The 15,214-nt window shown below is 45.1% G+C and overlaps 1 protein-coding gene across 1 annotated transcript in view; it reads right to left on the minus strand.

Annotated features, from left to right (window-relative positions):
* ulk4 (unc-51 like kinase 4) overlaps positions 1 to 15,214 on the minus strand; it is a 261,713-nt gene that overhangs the window by 824 nt on the left and 245,675 nt on the right. Inside the window, exon 37 of the mRNA XM_046335393.1 lies at positions 463 to 551. Within this exon, the coding sequence (XP_046191349.1) occupies positions 463 to 551 (89 nt within the window). The remainder of the gene's footprint in view (positions 1 to 462; positions 552 to 15,214) is intronic.

Raw genomic sequence — 15,214 nt, forward strand, 5'->3', positions numbered from 1 at the left:
CGTTCTGATGGGGTAGAACAGTTAGAACAAAGCTCATGAGGCATATTCAAATGTAGCAACTGCTGATTGCCCCTTTAAGAATCAAAAGAAAATAAATTCCCCTTGGTTGCCATGGTGAGAGAGGTGGTGACGTAGTCCAGCAGTCACACATGGAGAGAAGTTTGGAATTTCTCAGCCACTTTGCCCCAAACCCCAATATTGTCCAAAGCTCTGCTTCATAAGCCTGGCTTGGCAACTTCAAAGGGATTGTTTTTCCATTTCAGGAAGGGAGAGAGGGAGGCCTCTAGCAGCCCAACAATGGGCCACTATCCCCAGTTCGAGACGCAACGGGCTCAAGGAATCTTTCATCGCACAACCCTGCCTTGGCCTCCCACATGAATGGATCAAAGCAGAGCCCTGAGGACAAAGCTGGAGTTCTAGAGAGAGATCAGAGTGGAGACTGGAGAGAGTCTGAATACACACCTGGCAGAATGACTCAGTCTCTGAAGAACATGGACCAGCTCTTGACCCTCAGCCGAGCTGTACCACAAACTGTCTGTAGTAGCCGGGATCTGGGGAAAAAAAGACAATGACCAAGTACACACTACAAAAACAATGGATCAGGTTTCACAACTCATATAGCCTTGGGGTTATATTTCTATAGGATGTAGCCAGGCATAGTTACTACTGAACGAACAGACCATTCACTCACTGAAGCTTTAAAAGCTAGCCTACATTGGAGCACACACAAAATGGAGGCAGATAAAGGAGGAATGTCTGCTAATGGAAAACAGGTGTTGTTTGTTCTCTCCCCTGCCTACTGTTACATTAGAGGCTCCAGCCTTCCGCTCACTGCTCCATAAGCATTTAAAGGCCTTCTACACCGCAGGACCGTAGCAAACCTGCTTTCAAATACATTTTTTTCACCAAAATATTTGTTTGAGCATGCCTGGAGAGCCAGATGGGCAGGGTTCTAAACTTTTGGGACTATTCTATTGGTTCCCATTGCACCAGGCAAACTCAATCAAGCTCAGATAAAGTATTTGAACCCAGGTCTGGTTCACAGGAGTTGGACTAGAGTAGACATCTGATGTCACGTTGGAAAATCAACAGCAGCAGGGAGACGAAGTGCCGCCCCTATACTGACATCTGGAGCAGGTGCTTTATTACATCTCCTTAGTCCAGCTCAGAAACAGGAAGAGGTGGGGAGACAAGGCAGCCAAGGACTGGTTCCCACTTGACAGGAAAGAAAGGAGTGTTTCTGCCTGTGATCTCCAGCTTAGTGTATAGAGCCTGAGCCCAGGCATGCATGCAGAACAAAGGGGGCTGACTGAGGGAGAGGGGGGGGCAAAACCCAGTACAGGGGTATAGAGCCAGGGCCAGGGGGGGATCTCAGTATCATCTCTCTGACAATGGAGCCTGGAGCTACGGAGCTTCTCCAACCAAGGCAGCCAGGGTCTCTCGTCTCTCCTGTCAACCTGAACTGGGCCACCAGATGAGGTGAGTGATGCAGTCCGGGACTCAAGGCTCCATGCTTCACAGCTTCAAACACAGCATGGTCAAAGAGAGAAGGTAGGTTTGGGATTAAGGCAGAGCACAAATTAGAATCTTAAACTTTGCTTGAGGGCGGTCTTAGCTGCAATAGACACAACCCGCCAGCAACCGGACCCCAAAGCCGGCTTCTCGCTTACCAATCCTCTAGGTGAGAAAAGTTCTGTATCAACGCTACTTCAGTTCAAGGCAATGCTCTGGTCCTTCTTGATATAATACCCTCTCTCTCAGACCATCTCATCCCAGAGAGGTGCTGCCTAAAAGGTGAGTCATTGAGTTGTCAGCGGTCCTCGTGGCCTTGTATGTGAGCTGCTCTTTTAGTGGGATGGAAAGGTGACAAGGCGCCCGTGTTTAATGGATCTGGACGACTAAACCAACTAGCGGGGTAAATACTCCGCTGGGTTTATGAAGCTGCAAATACATTTTCATTGTAATCTCCTGTGACATCGCCGGCTCCTTCCACTCTGCCAGCAAAGTACCGCCCGTTGCCAGGCAACAGGGTTATGTACCTCGGAGGAGAGACTTTCCCTAATTCTCTGAGCTCCTCTCTCGTCCTATAATTCTATCCGCTGTAATATTGCTTAATACCCCAGCTGTCTAACAACCCCATGCTATTCTCCACAACAATACTGTTTTTTTTTTACAGCTGTCATAATACAATAAGAAATAGGCTAGCATTTCAGGTTCCCTCTTCTTCCCTGGTCCTATTCTTAGTATCCACACAGAACACTATCCAAGAGAACTGTATTATCATCAGTAGGTGGCTAGTAGACAACACACTCCCCTTTTACTGAAATATCCTGCCTGCATGGGTAACTATGTTGAATGAGAAAGCAGCTTTCCTCTGTGTGCTATTAAACAGTGTCAGACTAAGCGAGTCACTAAAGAACTATGCTTAGCTACAGTTGTCAGCGCTACACAACGTTGGAAAGTCAGTTGCGTGCTGTGCAGCAGACAAATTGGAGAGATGGAGGCTTAAAATAGCAGACAGTCACAGCTGGGACCGCTTTTAAACACCTGACCATAAATATGGTCCTCATCTGAGCCTGAGTATGTTTACGTGTGTGTGTGTGTGTGTGTGTGTGTGTGTGTGTGTGTGTGTGTGTGTGTGTGTGTGTGTGTGTGTGTGTGTGTGTGTGTGTGTGTGTGTGTGTGTGTGTGTGTGTGTGACAGGGAGAACCATCAGTGAGATGGAGGTATAGAGAGAACATGAGAGAGAAAGAGAGGAGAGAACATGGGAGTGAACATGAGAGAGAACATGGGAGTGAACATGGGAGTGAACATGGGAGAGAACATGGGAGTGAACATGGGAGTGAACATGAGAGAGAACATGGGAGTGAACATGAGAGAGAACATGGGAGAGAACATGAGAGAGAACATGAGAGAGAACATGAGAGAGAACATGGGAGTGAACATGGGAGTGAACATGAGAGAGAACATGGGAGTGAACATGAGAGAGAACATGGGAGAGAACATGAGAGAGAACATGAACATGGGAGTGAACATGAGAGAGAACATGGGAGAGAACATGAGAGAGAACATGAGAGAGAACATGGGAGTGAACATGAGAGAGAACATGAGAGAGAACATGAGAGAGAACATGAGAGAGAACATGGGAGAGAGAACATGGGAGTGAACATGGGAGAACATGAACATGAGAGAGAACATGGGAGAGAACATGAGAGTGAACATGAGAGTGAACATGAGAGAGAACATGAGAGAACATGAGACATGGGAGTGAACATGGGAGAGAACATGAGAGAGAACATGAGAGAGAACATGAGAGAGAACATGGGAGTGAACATGAGAGAGAACATGGGAGAGAACATGAGAGAGAACATGGGAGTGAACATGGGAGAGAACATGAGAGAGAACATGGGAGTGAACATGAGAGAGAACATGGGAGTGAACATGAGAGAGAACATGGGAGAGAACATGAGAGAGAACATGAGAGAGAACATGAGAGAGAACATGGAGAGAACATGAGAGAGAACATGGGAGAGAACATGGGAGAGAACATGAGAGTGAACATGGGAGTGAACATGGGAGTGAACATGGGAGAGAACATGAGAGAGAACATGGGAGAGAACATGGGAGAGAACATGGGAGTGAACATGGGAGTGAACATGAGAGAGAACATGAGAGAGAACATGAGAGAGAACATGAGAGAGAACATGAGGAGAGAACATGAGAGAACATGAGAGAGAACATGGGAGTGAACATGAGAAGAACATGAGAGAGAACATGGGAGTGAACATGGGAGAGAACATGAGAGAGAACATGAGAGAACATGGGAGAGAACATGAGAGAGAACATGAGAGAGAACATGAGAGAGAACATGAGAGAGAAACATGAGAGAAACATGAGGAGTGAACATGGGAGTGAACATGGAGAGAACATGAGAGAGAACATGAGAGAGAACATGAGAGAGAACATGAGAGAAATGAGAGAGAACATGAGAGAGAACATGGGAGAGAACATGGGAGAGAACATGAGAGAGAACATGGGAGTGAACATGAGAGAGAACATGAGAGAGAACATGAGAGAACATGGGAGAGAACATGGGAGAGAACATGGGAGAGAACATGGAGAGATGAGAGAACATGAGAGAGAACATGAGGAGAGAACATGGGAGAGAACATGAGAGAGAACATGAGAGAGAACATGAGAGAGAACATGAGAGAGAGACATGAGAGAGAACATGGGAGAGAACATGAGAGAGAACATGGAGAGAACATGAAACATGGGATGAGAGAGAACATGAGGAGAGAACATGAGAGAGAACATGAGAGAGAACATGGGAGAGAACATGAGAGAGAACATGGGAGAGAACATGAGAGAGAACATGAGAGAGAACATGAGAGAGAACATGAGAGAGAACATGAGAGAGAACATGGGAGAACAACATGAGAGAGAACAGAGAACATGAGAGAACATGAGAGAGAACATGAGAGAGAACATGGGAGAGAACATGGGAGAGAACATGGGAGAACATGAGAAGAACATGAGAGAGAACATGGGAGAGAACATGGGAGAGAGAGACATGAGAGAGAACATGGGAGAGAGAACATGAGAGAGAACATGAGAGAGAACATGGGAGAGAACATGGGAGAGAACATGAGAGAACATGAGAGAGAACATGGGAGAGAACATGAGAGAGAATGGAGAGAGATGGGAGAGAAACATGAGAGAGAACATGAGAGAGAACATGAGAGAGAACATGAGAGAGAACATGAACATGAGGAGAGAACATGAGAGAGAACATGAGAGAGAACATGAGAGAGAACATGAGAGAGAACATGAGAGAGAACATGGGAGAGAACATGAGAGTGAAACATGAGAGAACATGAGAGAGAACATGAGAGAGAACATGGAGAGAACATGAGAGAGAACATGAGAGAGAACATGAGAGAACATGAAACATGAGAGAGAGAGAGAACATGAGACATGAGAGAGAACATGAGAGAACATGAGAGAACATGAGAGAGAACATGAGAGAGAACATGAGAGAGAACATGAGAGAGAACATGAGAGAGAACATGAGAGAGAACATGAGAGAGAACATGAGAGAGAACATGAGAGAGAACATGAGAGAGAACATGAGAAACATGAGAGAGAACATGAGAGAGAACATGAGAGAGAGAGAACATGAGAACATGAGAGAGAAAGAGGAGAGAGAACATGAGAGAGAACATGAGAGAGAACATGAGAGAGAGAGAGAACATGAGAGAGAACATGAGAGAGAGAGAAGAGAACATGAGAGAGAAAGAGGAGAGAGAGAGAACATGAGAGAAGAGAAGAACATGAGAGAGAAAGAGAGAGAGAACAAGAGGAGAGAGAGATGGGAGAGAACATGAGAGAGAACATGAGAGAGAACATGAGAGAGAAAGAGGAGAGAACATGGGAGAGAGAACATGAGAGAGAAAAGTACATGGGAGAGAGAGAGAACATGAGAGAACATGAGAACATGAGAGAGAACATGAGAGAGAGAACATGAGAGAAAAGAGGAGAGAGAACATGAGAGAGAACATGAGAGAACATGAGAGAGAACATGAGAGAGAGAACATGAGAGAGAAAGAGAGAGAGAAACATGAGAGAGAAAGAGGAGAGAGAACATGAGAGAGAACATGAGAGAGAAAGAGAGAGAGAACATGAGAGAGAACATGAGAGAGAAAGAGAGAGAGAGAGAGAACATGAGAGAGAAAAGAGAGAACATGAGAGAGAAATGAGAGAGAGAGAGAACATGAGAGAGAGAGAAAGAGGAGAGAGAACATGAGAGAGAAAGATGAGAGAGAACATGAGAGAGAGAGAACATGAGAGAGAGAAAGAGGAGAGAGAACATGAGAGAGAACATGAGAGAGAACATGAGGAGAGAGATGAGAGAGAACATGAGAGAGAGAGAACATGAGAGAACATGAGAGAGAACATGAGGAGAGAGAACATGAGAGAGAACATGAGAGAGAAAGAGAGAGAACATGAGAGAGAACATGAGAGAGAACATGAGAGAGAACATGAGAACATGAGAGAATGAGAGAGAAAGAGGAGAGAGAACATGAGAGAGAAACATGAGAGAGAGAGAGAACATGAGAGAGAACATGAGAGAGAAAGAGGAGAGAACATGGGAGAACATGAGAGAGAAAGAGGAGAGAGAACATGAGAGAGAAACATGAGAGAGAAAGATGAGAGAGAACATGGGAGAGAACATGAGAGAAATGAGAGAGAGAACATGAGAGAGAACATGAGAGAGAACATGAGAGAGAACATGAGAGAGAAACATGAGAGAGAACATGAGAGAACAGAGAAGAACATGAGAGAGAACATGAGAGAGAAACATGAGAGAGAACATGAGAGAGAACATGAGGAGAGAGAACATGAGAGAGAACATGAGAGAGAACATGAGAGAGAAATGAGAGAGAGAACATGAGAGAGAAAGAACAGAGAGAACATGAGAGAGAACATGAGAGAGAGAACATGAGAGAAAGAAGAGAGAACATGAGAGAGAAAGAGAGAGAACATGAGAGAGAACATGAGAGAGAAAGAGAGAACATGAGAAAGAGAGAACATGAGAGAGAAAGAGGAGAGAGAACATGAGAGAGAACATGAGAGAGAAAGAGAAGAGGAGAGAGAACATGAGAGAGAAAGAGGAGAGAGAACATGAGAGAGAACATGAGAGAGAGAAACATGAGAGAGAAAAAGAGGAGAACATGAGAACATGAGAGAGAGAGAACATGAGAGAGAACATGAGAGAGAACATGAGAGAGAACATGAGAGAGAAAGAGGAGAGAGAACATGAGAGAGAACATGGGAGAGAGAGAGAGAGAACATGAGAGAGAACATGAGAGAGAACAGAGAGAACATGAGAGAGAACATGAGAGAGAACATGAGAGAGAACATGGAGAGAAACATGAGAGAGAACATGAGAGAGAACATGAGAGAGAACATGAGAGAGAAAGAGAGAGAGAAACATGAGAAGAAAGAGAACATGAGAGAGAACATGAGAGAGAACATGGGAGAGAACATGAGAGAGAACATGAGAGAGAACATGAGAGAGAACATGAGAGAGAACATGAGAGAGAACATGAGAGAGAACATGAGAGAACATGAGAGAGAACATGAGGAGAGAACATGAGAGAGAGAACATGAGAACATGAGAAACATGAGAGAGAACAAGAGAACATGAGAGAGAACATGAGAGAGAACATGAGAGAGAACATGAGAGAGAACATGAGAGAGAACATGAGAGAGAACATGAGAGAGAACATGAGAACAAGAGAGAAACATGAGAGAGATGAGAGAACATGAGAGAGAGAGAGAGAGAGAACATGAGAGAGAGAACATGGGAGAGAACATGAGAGAGAACATGAGAGAGAACATGGGAGAGAAAGAGAGAGAACATGAGAAACATGGAGAGAAACATGAGAGAGAACATGAGAGAGAACATGAGAGAGAACATGAGAGAGAACATGAGAGAGAACATGAGAGAGAACATGAGAGAGAACATGAGAGAGAACATGAGAGAACATGAGAACATGAGAGAGAACATGAGAGAGAACATGAGAGAGAACATGGGAGAGAACATGAGAGAGAACATGGGAGAGAACATGAGAGAGAACATGAGAGAGAACATGAGAGAGAACATGAGAGAGAACATGAGAGAGAACATGAGAGAGAACATGGGAGAGAACATGAGAGAGAACATGAGAGAGAACATGGGAGAGAACATGAGAGAGAACATGAGAGAGAACATGAGAGAGAACATGAGAGAACATGGGAGTGAACATGGGAGAGAACATGAGTGAACATGGGAGAGAACATGGGAGAGAACATGAGAGAGAACATGGGAGTGAACATGAGAGAGAACATGGGAGAGAACATGAGAGAGAACATGAGAGAGAACATGAGAACATGAGAACATGAGAGAGAAACATGAGAGAGAACATGAGAGAGAACATGAGAGAGAACATGAGAGAGAACATGAGAGAGAACATGAGAGAGAACATGGGAGAGAACATGAGAGAGAACATGAGAGAGAACATGAGAGAGAACATGAGAGAGAGAGAGAACATGGAGAGAACATGAGAGAGAACATGGAGAGAACATGAGGAGAGAACATGGGAGAGAACATGAAGAGAACATGAGGAGAACATGAGAGAGAACATGAGAGAGAACATGAGAGAACATGAACATGAGAGAGAACATGAGAGAGAACATGAGAGAGAACATGAGAGAGAACATGGGAGTGAACATGAGAGAGAACATGGGAGAGAACATGAGAGAGAACATGAGAGAGAACATGGGAGAGAACATGAGAGAGAACATGGGAGTGAACATGGGAGAGAACATGAGAGAGAACATGAGAGAGAACATGAGGAGAGAAACATGGGAGAGAACATGAGAGAGAACATGGGAGAGAACATGGGAGAGAACATGGGAGAGAACATGGGAGAGAACATGAGAGAGAACATGGGAGAGAACATGAGAGAGAACATGGGAGAGAACATGAGAGAGAACATGGAGAGAACAGAACATGAGAGAACATGGGAGAGAACATGGGAGAGAACATGAGGAGAGAACATGAGAGAGAACATGGAGAGAACATGGGAGAGAACATGAGAGAGAACATGAGAGAGAACATGAGAGAGAACATGAGAGAGAACATGAGAGAGAACATGAGGAGAGAACATGAGGAGAGAACATGGGAGAGAACATGGGAGAGAACATGAGGAGAGAACATGGGAGAGAACATGAGGAGAGAACATGAGGAGAGAACATGAGAGAGAACATGAGAGAGAACATGGGAGTGAACATGAGAGAGAACATGAGAGAGAACATGAGAGAGAACATGAGAGAGAACATGAGAGAGAACATGAGAGAACATGAGAGAGAACATGAGAGAGAACATGGGAGAGAACATGGGAGAGAACATGAGAGAGAACATGAGAGAGAAAGAGGAGAGAGAACATGAGAGAGAACGAGGAGAGAGAACATGAGAGAGAAAGAGGAGAGAACAAGGGAGGGAGAGTACATGGGAGAGAGAGAGAGAACATGAGAAAGAAAGAGAGGAGAGAACATGGGAGAGAAAGAGGAGAGAACAAGGGAGGGAGAGTACATGGGAGAGAGAGAGAACATGAGAAAGAAAGAGAGGAGAGAACATGGGAGAGAGAACATATGAGAACATGGGAGAGAGAACATGAGAGAAAGAGAGGAAAGAACATGGGAGAGAGAGAGAAAGAGAGGAGAGAACATGGGAGAGAGAGAGAACATATGAGAAAAAGAGAGGAGAGAACATATGAGAGAGAAAGAACATATGAGAGAGAAAGAGAGGAGAGAACATGAGAGAGAAATGAGAGAGAACATGAGAGAGAACATGAGAGAACATGAGAGAGAAAGAGGAGAGAGAACATGAGAGAGAACATGAGAGAGAAAGAGGAGAGAGAACATGAGAGAGAACATGAGAGAGAAAGAGGAGAGAGAACATGAGAGAGAACATGAGAGAGAAAGAGGAGAGAGAACATGGGAGAGAACATGAGAGAGAAAGAAGAGAGAGAACATGAGAGAGAAAGAGGAGAGAGAACATGAGAGAGAACATGAGAGAGAAAGAGAGAGAGAAAGATGAGAGAACATGAGACATGAGAGAAAGAGAGAAGAACATGAGAGAGAAAGAGGAGAGAGAAGAACATGAGAGAGAAAGAGGAGAGAGAACATGAGAGAGAACAGAGAGAGAGAGGAGAGAGAACATGAGAGAGAAAGATGAGAGAGAAAGAGGAGAGAACATGAGAGAGAACATGAGAGAGAACATGAGAGAGAACATGAGAGAGAGAGAGAACATGAGAGAGAACATGAGAGAGAAAGAGGAGAGAGAACATGAGGAGAGAACATGAGAGAGAAAGAGGAGAGAGAACATGAGAGTGAACATGAGAGAGAAAGAGGAGAGAGAACATGAGAGAGAACATGAGAGAGAACATGAGAGAGAACATGAGAGAGAACATGAGAGAGAACATGAGAGAGAACATGAGAGAGAAAGAGGAGAGAACAAGGGAGGGAGAGTACATGGGAGAGAGAGAGAGAGAACATGAGAAAGAGAGAACATGAGAGAGAAAGAGGAGAGAGAACATGGGAGTGAACATGAGAGAGAAAGAGGAGAGAGAACATGGGAGAGAGAGAGAAAGAGAGGAGAGAACATGGGAGAGAGAGAGAGAGAACATGAGAGAAAGAAAGAGAGAGAGAAACATATGAGAGAGAGAACAGAAGAGAACATGAGAGAGAAAGAGAGAACATGAGAAACATGAGAGAGAACATGAGAGAGAGAGAACATGAGAGAGAACGATGAGAGAGAACATGAGAGAGAAAGAGGAGAGAGAACATGAGAGAGAACATGAGAGAACATGAGAGAGAAAGAGGAGAGAGAACATGAGAGAGAAAGAGGAGAGAGAACATGAGAGAGAAAGAGGAGAGAGAACATGAGAGAGAACATGAGAGAGAAATAGGAGAGAGAACATGAGAGAGAAAGAGGAGAGAGAACATGAGAGAGAACATGAGAGAGAAAGAGAGAGAGAGAACATGAGAGAGAAAGAGGAGAGAGAACATGAGAGAGAACATGAGAGAGAAAGAGGAGAGAGAACATGGGAGAGAACATGAGAGAGAAAGAGGAGAGAGAACATGAGAGTGAACATGAGAGAGAAAGAGGAGAGAGAACATGAGAGAGAACATGAGAGAGAACATGAGAGAGAACATGAGAGAGAACATGAGAGAGAAAGAGGAGAGAACAAGGGAGGGAGAGTACATGGGAGAGAGAGAGAGAGAACATGAGAAAGAGAGAACATGAGAGAGAAAGAGGAGAGAGAACATGGGAGTGAACATGAGAGAGAAAGAGGAGAGAGAACATGGGAGAGAACATGAGAGAGAAAGAGGAGAGAGAACATGAGAGAGAAAGAGGAGAGAGAACATGAGAGAGAACATGAGAGAGAACATGAGAGAGAACATGAGAGAGAACATGAGAGAGAAAGGAGGAGAGAGAACATGAGAGAGAAAGAGGAGAGAGAACATGAGAGAGAACATGAGAGAGAACATGAGAGAGAACATGAGAGAGAACATGAGAGAGAACATGAGAGAGAACATGGGAGAGAACATGGGAGAGAACATGAGAGAGAACATGAGAGAACATGAGAGAGAACATGAGAGAGAACATGAGAGAGAACATGAGAGAGAACATGAGAGAGAAAGAGGAGAGAGAACATGGGAGAGAAAGAGGAGAGAACAAGGGAGGGAGAGTACATGGGAGAGAGAGAGAGAACATGAGAAAGAGAGAACATGAGAGAGAAAGAGGAGAGAGAACATGGGAGAGAACATGAGAGAGAAAGAGGAGAGAGAACATGGGAGAGAAAGAGGAGAGAGAACATGGGAGAGAACATGAGAGAGAAAGAGGAGAGAGAACATGAGAGAGAACATGAGAGAGAACATGAGAGAGAAAGATGAGAGAGAACATGAGAGAGAAAGAGGAGAGAGAACATGAGAGAGAAATGAGAGAGAACATGAGAGAGAACATGAGAGAGAACATGAGAGAGAACATGAGAGAGAAAGAGGAGAGAGAACATGGGAGAGAACATGAGAGAGAACATGAGAGAGAACATGAGAGAGAACATGAGAGAGAACATGAGAGAGAAAGAGGAGAGAGAACATGGGAGAGAAAGAGGAGAGAACAAGGGAGGGAGAGTACATGGGAGAGAGAGAGAGAGAACATGAGAAAGAGAGAACATGAGAAAGAGGAGAGAGAACATGGGAGTGAACATGAGAGAGAAAGAGGAGAGAGAACATGGGAGAGAAAGAGGAGAGATAACATGGGAGAGAACATGAGAGAGAAAGAGGAGAGAGAACATGAGAAAGAGAGAACATGAGAGAGAAAGAGGAGAGAGAACATGGGAGAGAACATGAGAGAGAAAGAGGAGAGAGAACATGGGAGAGAAAGAGGAGAGAGAACATGAGAGAGAAAGAGGAGAGAGAACATGAGAGAGAACATGAGAGAGAACATGGGAGAGAACATGAGAGAGAAAGAGGAGAGAGAACATGGGAGAGAACATGAGAGAGAACATGGGAGAGAACATGAGAGAGAACATGGGAGAGAAAGAGGAGAGAGAACATGGGAGAGAACATGAGAGAGAACATGAGAGAGAAAGAGGAGAGAGAACATGAGAGAGAACATGAGAGAGAAAGAGGAGAGAGAACATGGGAGAGAACATGAGAGAGAAAGAGGAGAGAGAACATGAGAGAGAAAGAGGAGAGAGAACATGGGAGAGAAAGAGGAGAGAACAAGGGAGGGAGAGTACATGGGAGAGAGAGAGAGAGAACATGAGAAAGAGAGAACATGAGAGAGAAAGAGGAGAGAACAAGGGAGGGAGAGTACATGGGAGAGAAAGAGGAGAGAACAAGGGAGGGAGAGTACATGGGAGAGAGAGAGAGAACATGAGAAAGAAAGAGAGGAGAGAACATGGGAGAGAGAACATATGAGAACATGGGAGAGAGAACATGAGAGAAAGAGAGGAGAGAACATGGGAGAGAGAGAAAGAGAGGAGAGAACATGGGAGAGAGAGAAAAAGAGAGGAGAGAACATGGGAGAGAGAGAGGAGAGAACATGGGAGAGAGAGAGAGAACATATGAGAGAGAAAGAACATATGAGAGAGAGAGAGGAGAGAACATGGGAGAGAGAGAGAACATGAGAGAGAAAGAGGAGAGCACATGGGAGAGAGAGCGAGTTATGTGGTGGGTGGCTCTGCTGTCCTGAATCCTGACTCCATACTAACAGGTTATCAGATAACCTGGCCCAACTGCATACATCTGATGTATTGTATATCTGTGTTAATCCGCTTTGGACCATAGCCTCCCCTAAATCGGGACAAGCCTTTTACCAGTTCAGAGAGAGAGAGAGATAAACGTTAGAGTAAAACAACAATCAACAACCCAACCCTCCTTCCTGTTCACTCCTCCTCCCCTCACTCCCCCATCTCCACAAACAAGTGGATTGTTCAGAATGTTTAACATGTAAACTCAGGCTGGTACATCAAAGCTAACATTGGATGGTAAACCCTAGTCCCTGTAATTACAGAGTGAATTAACATGGTTGTGAAGCTATTAGTAGAACCCATTCACAGATACAGTCTGAGGGGATCTACTTTTACAACTCATGTGGACAAGAGGAGCTGACGGGCGGTCTCTCTCTCATAATAATAATAATGATCCGCTCTCTCCAGTGTTCTCTGTAGATTTAAGGTCCTCGTGCTTGACTGTTGCTTTATTTCCTCCCATAAGATTAAAGTGAGATCCTCTCTGGTGCTGCTCTTTAATCTGTGTGGAATTTAGCAGAATGGGTTCCAGGAGCAGCTCTCGCATGACGAGTAACCTTGTGTTAGTTTCCAGAGGCGGGAGACCCGGGGTAGAACCCAGCTCGGTCACACCAGCACTCACACAGAAACACATGTTCCTTGTGTGTTCATGGTATAAATTCAGTTTGATCAACACACGAATGACCTCAGACGGTCTGAGGAGCATCAGAATGTGACCTGTCTCTCTCTCTCTCTCTGTGGTCCCTGACTGACTGTTGAGATCAGTGTGTTGAGCTGCAGCGAAGGGAGAGGGACAGGCTCTGCTGCTCTCTACCATGGTCCCACCTACCTCAGCTTAGATCACAGTGTCTGACACACACATACACTACAGAGAGACAAAGAGAGAGAGAAAGAGAGACAGAGGCAAATGAATCAGAACTCAAAAACGCCCGGAACTTCCAATTACTGGAAGTTTCCTTCTTTTCGGAGGCCCTTTTGTAACCTCAATTCAATTAGTGTTCCAAGTCGTTAACTGAATATTGAAGCCGTTTTCAGATGAAATGAAAGGCAAGGGCAGAGTGGGCTAGGGGATAAAACATTTGTTAGGCATGCTAATAACTAGTGCTGCTATTCAGCCTCCGTCAGACTACAGACCCAGAGGACTCTCTGTGACCATGGCTGAGGCGGTAATGACCAGGTTTTGCCCAAATGAGCCAAATAAAGCCCTGACTTAATTTATTCAGAATACAGGACGTGAACTGTACTACGCACTCACTTCCTACTTATGTAATTGGCTAGATGCAACCCATCTATCATTATGAGGACTCAGAGGGAGTTGGGGTGCAGGGTCGTGGCAACACACACGTCTTCAATTTGATTGAAAAGATCAAAAGGTATTTGATAGCACACGTTTGATTGCCCAACCTTGTAAAACACACAAACAGGGCTGGATAGTTGTGGTGTGTCTTCATGTGGCCGGTCAAATGGAAAGTATTTTGTTGAAAGAGATTTGCTGCAGCTAAAGACCTGATGACATTTCATTAACTGTCTGGCTCTGTCCCAAATGGCACCCTATTCCCTATACAGCGCCGCAGTACTTGTTACAAGAAGTAGTGCACTATAAAGGGAATAGGGTGCCATTTGAGAAAACACCCCTGGTATTCATGAGGCTGTTTACTAACAAGTGTAGTCCAGTCAGGCCACAGTACTGGGGATGGATATGTCAGGCTACAGACAGCAGGTCCAGTCTACAGTACTGGGGATGGATATGTCAGGCTACAGGCAGCAGGTCCAGTCTACAGTACTGGGGATGGATATGTCAGGCTACAGACAGCAGGTCCAGTCTACAGTACTGGGGATGGATATGTCAGGCTACAGACAGCAGGTCCAGTCTACAGTACTGGGGATGGATATGTCAGGCTATAGACAGCAGGTCCAGTCTACAGTACTGGGGATGGATATTTCAGGCTACAGACAGCAGGTCTAGCTCCAGTCTACAGTACTGGGGATGGATATGTCAGGCTACAGACAGCAGGTCCAGTCTACAGTACTGGGGATGGATATGTCAGGCTACAGGCAGCAGGTCCAGTCTACAGTACTGGGGATGGATATCAGGCTACAGGCAGCAGGTCCAGTCTACAGTACTGGGGATGGATATGTCAGGCTACAGACAGCAGGTCCAGTCTACAGTACTGGGGATGGATATGTCAGGCTACAGGCAGCAGGTCCAGTCTCCAGTACTGGGGATGGATATGTCAGGCTACAGACAGCAGGTCCAGTCTACAGTACTGGGGATGGATATGTCAGGCTACAGACAGCAGGTCCAGTCTACAGTACTGGGGATGGATATGTCAGGCTACAGGCAGCAG

Source organism: Oncorhynchus gorbuscha, unplaced genomic scaffold (genome assembly GCF_021184085.1).
Source record: "Oncorhynchus gorbuscha isolate QuinsamMale2020 ecotype Even-year unplaced genomic scaffold, OgorEven_v1.0 Un_scaffold_738, whole genome shotgun sequence".
NCBI lineage: Eukaryota > Metazoa > Chordata > Actinopteri > Salmoniformes > Salmonidae > Oncorhynchus > Oncorhynchus gorbuscha.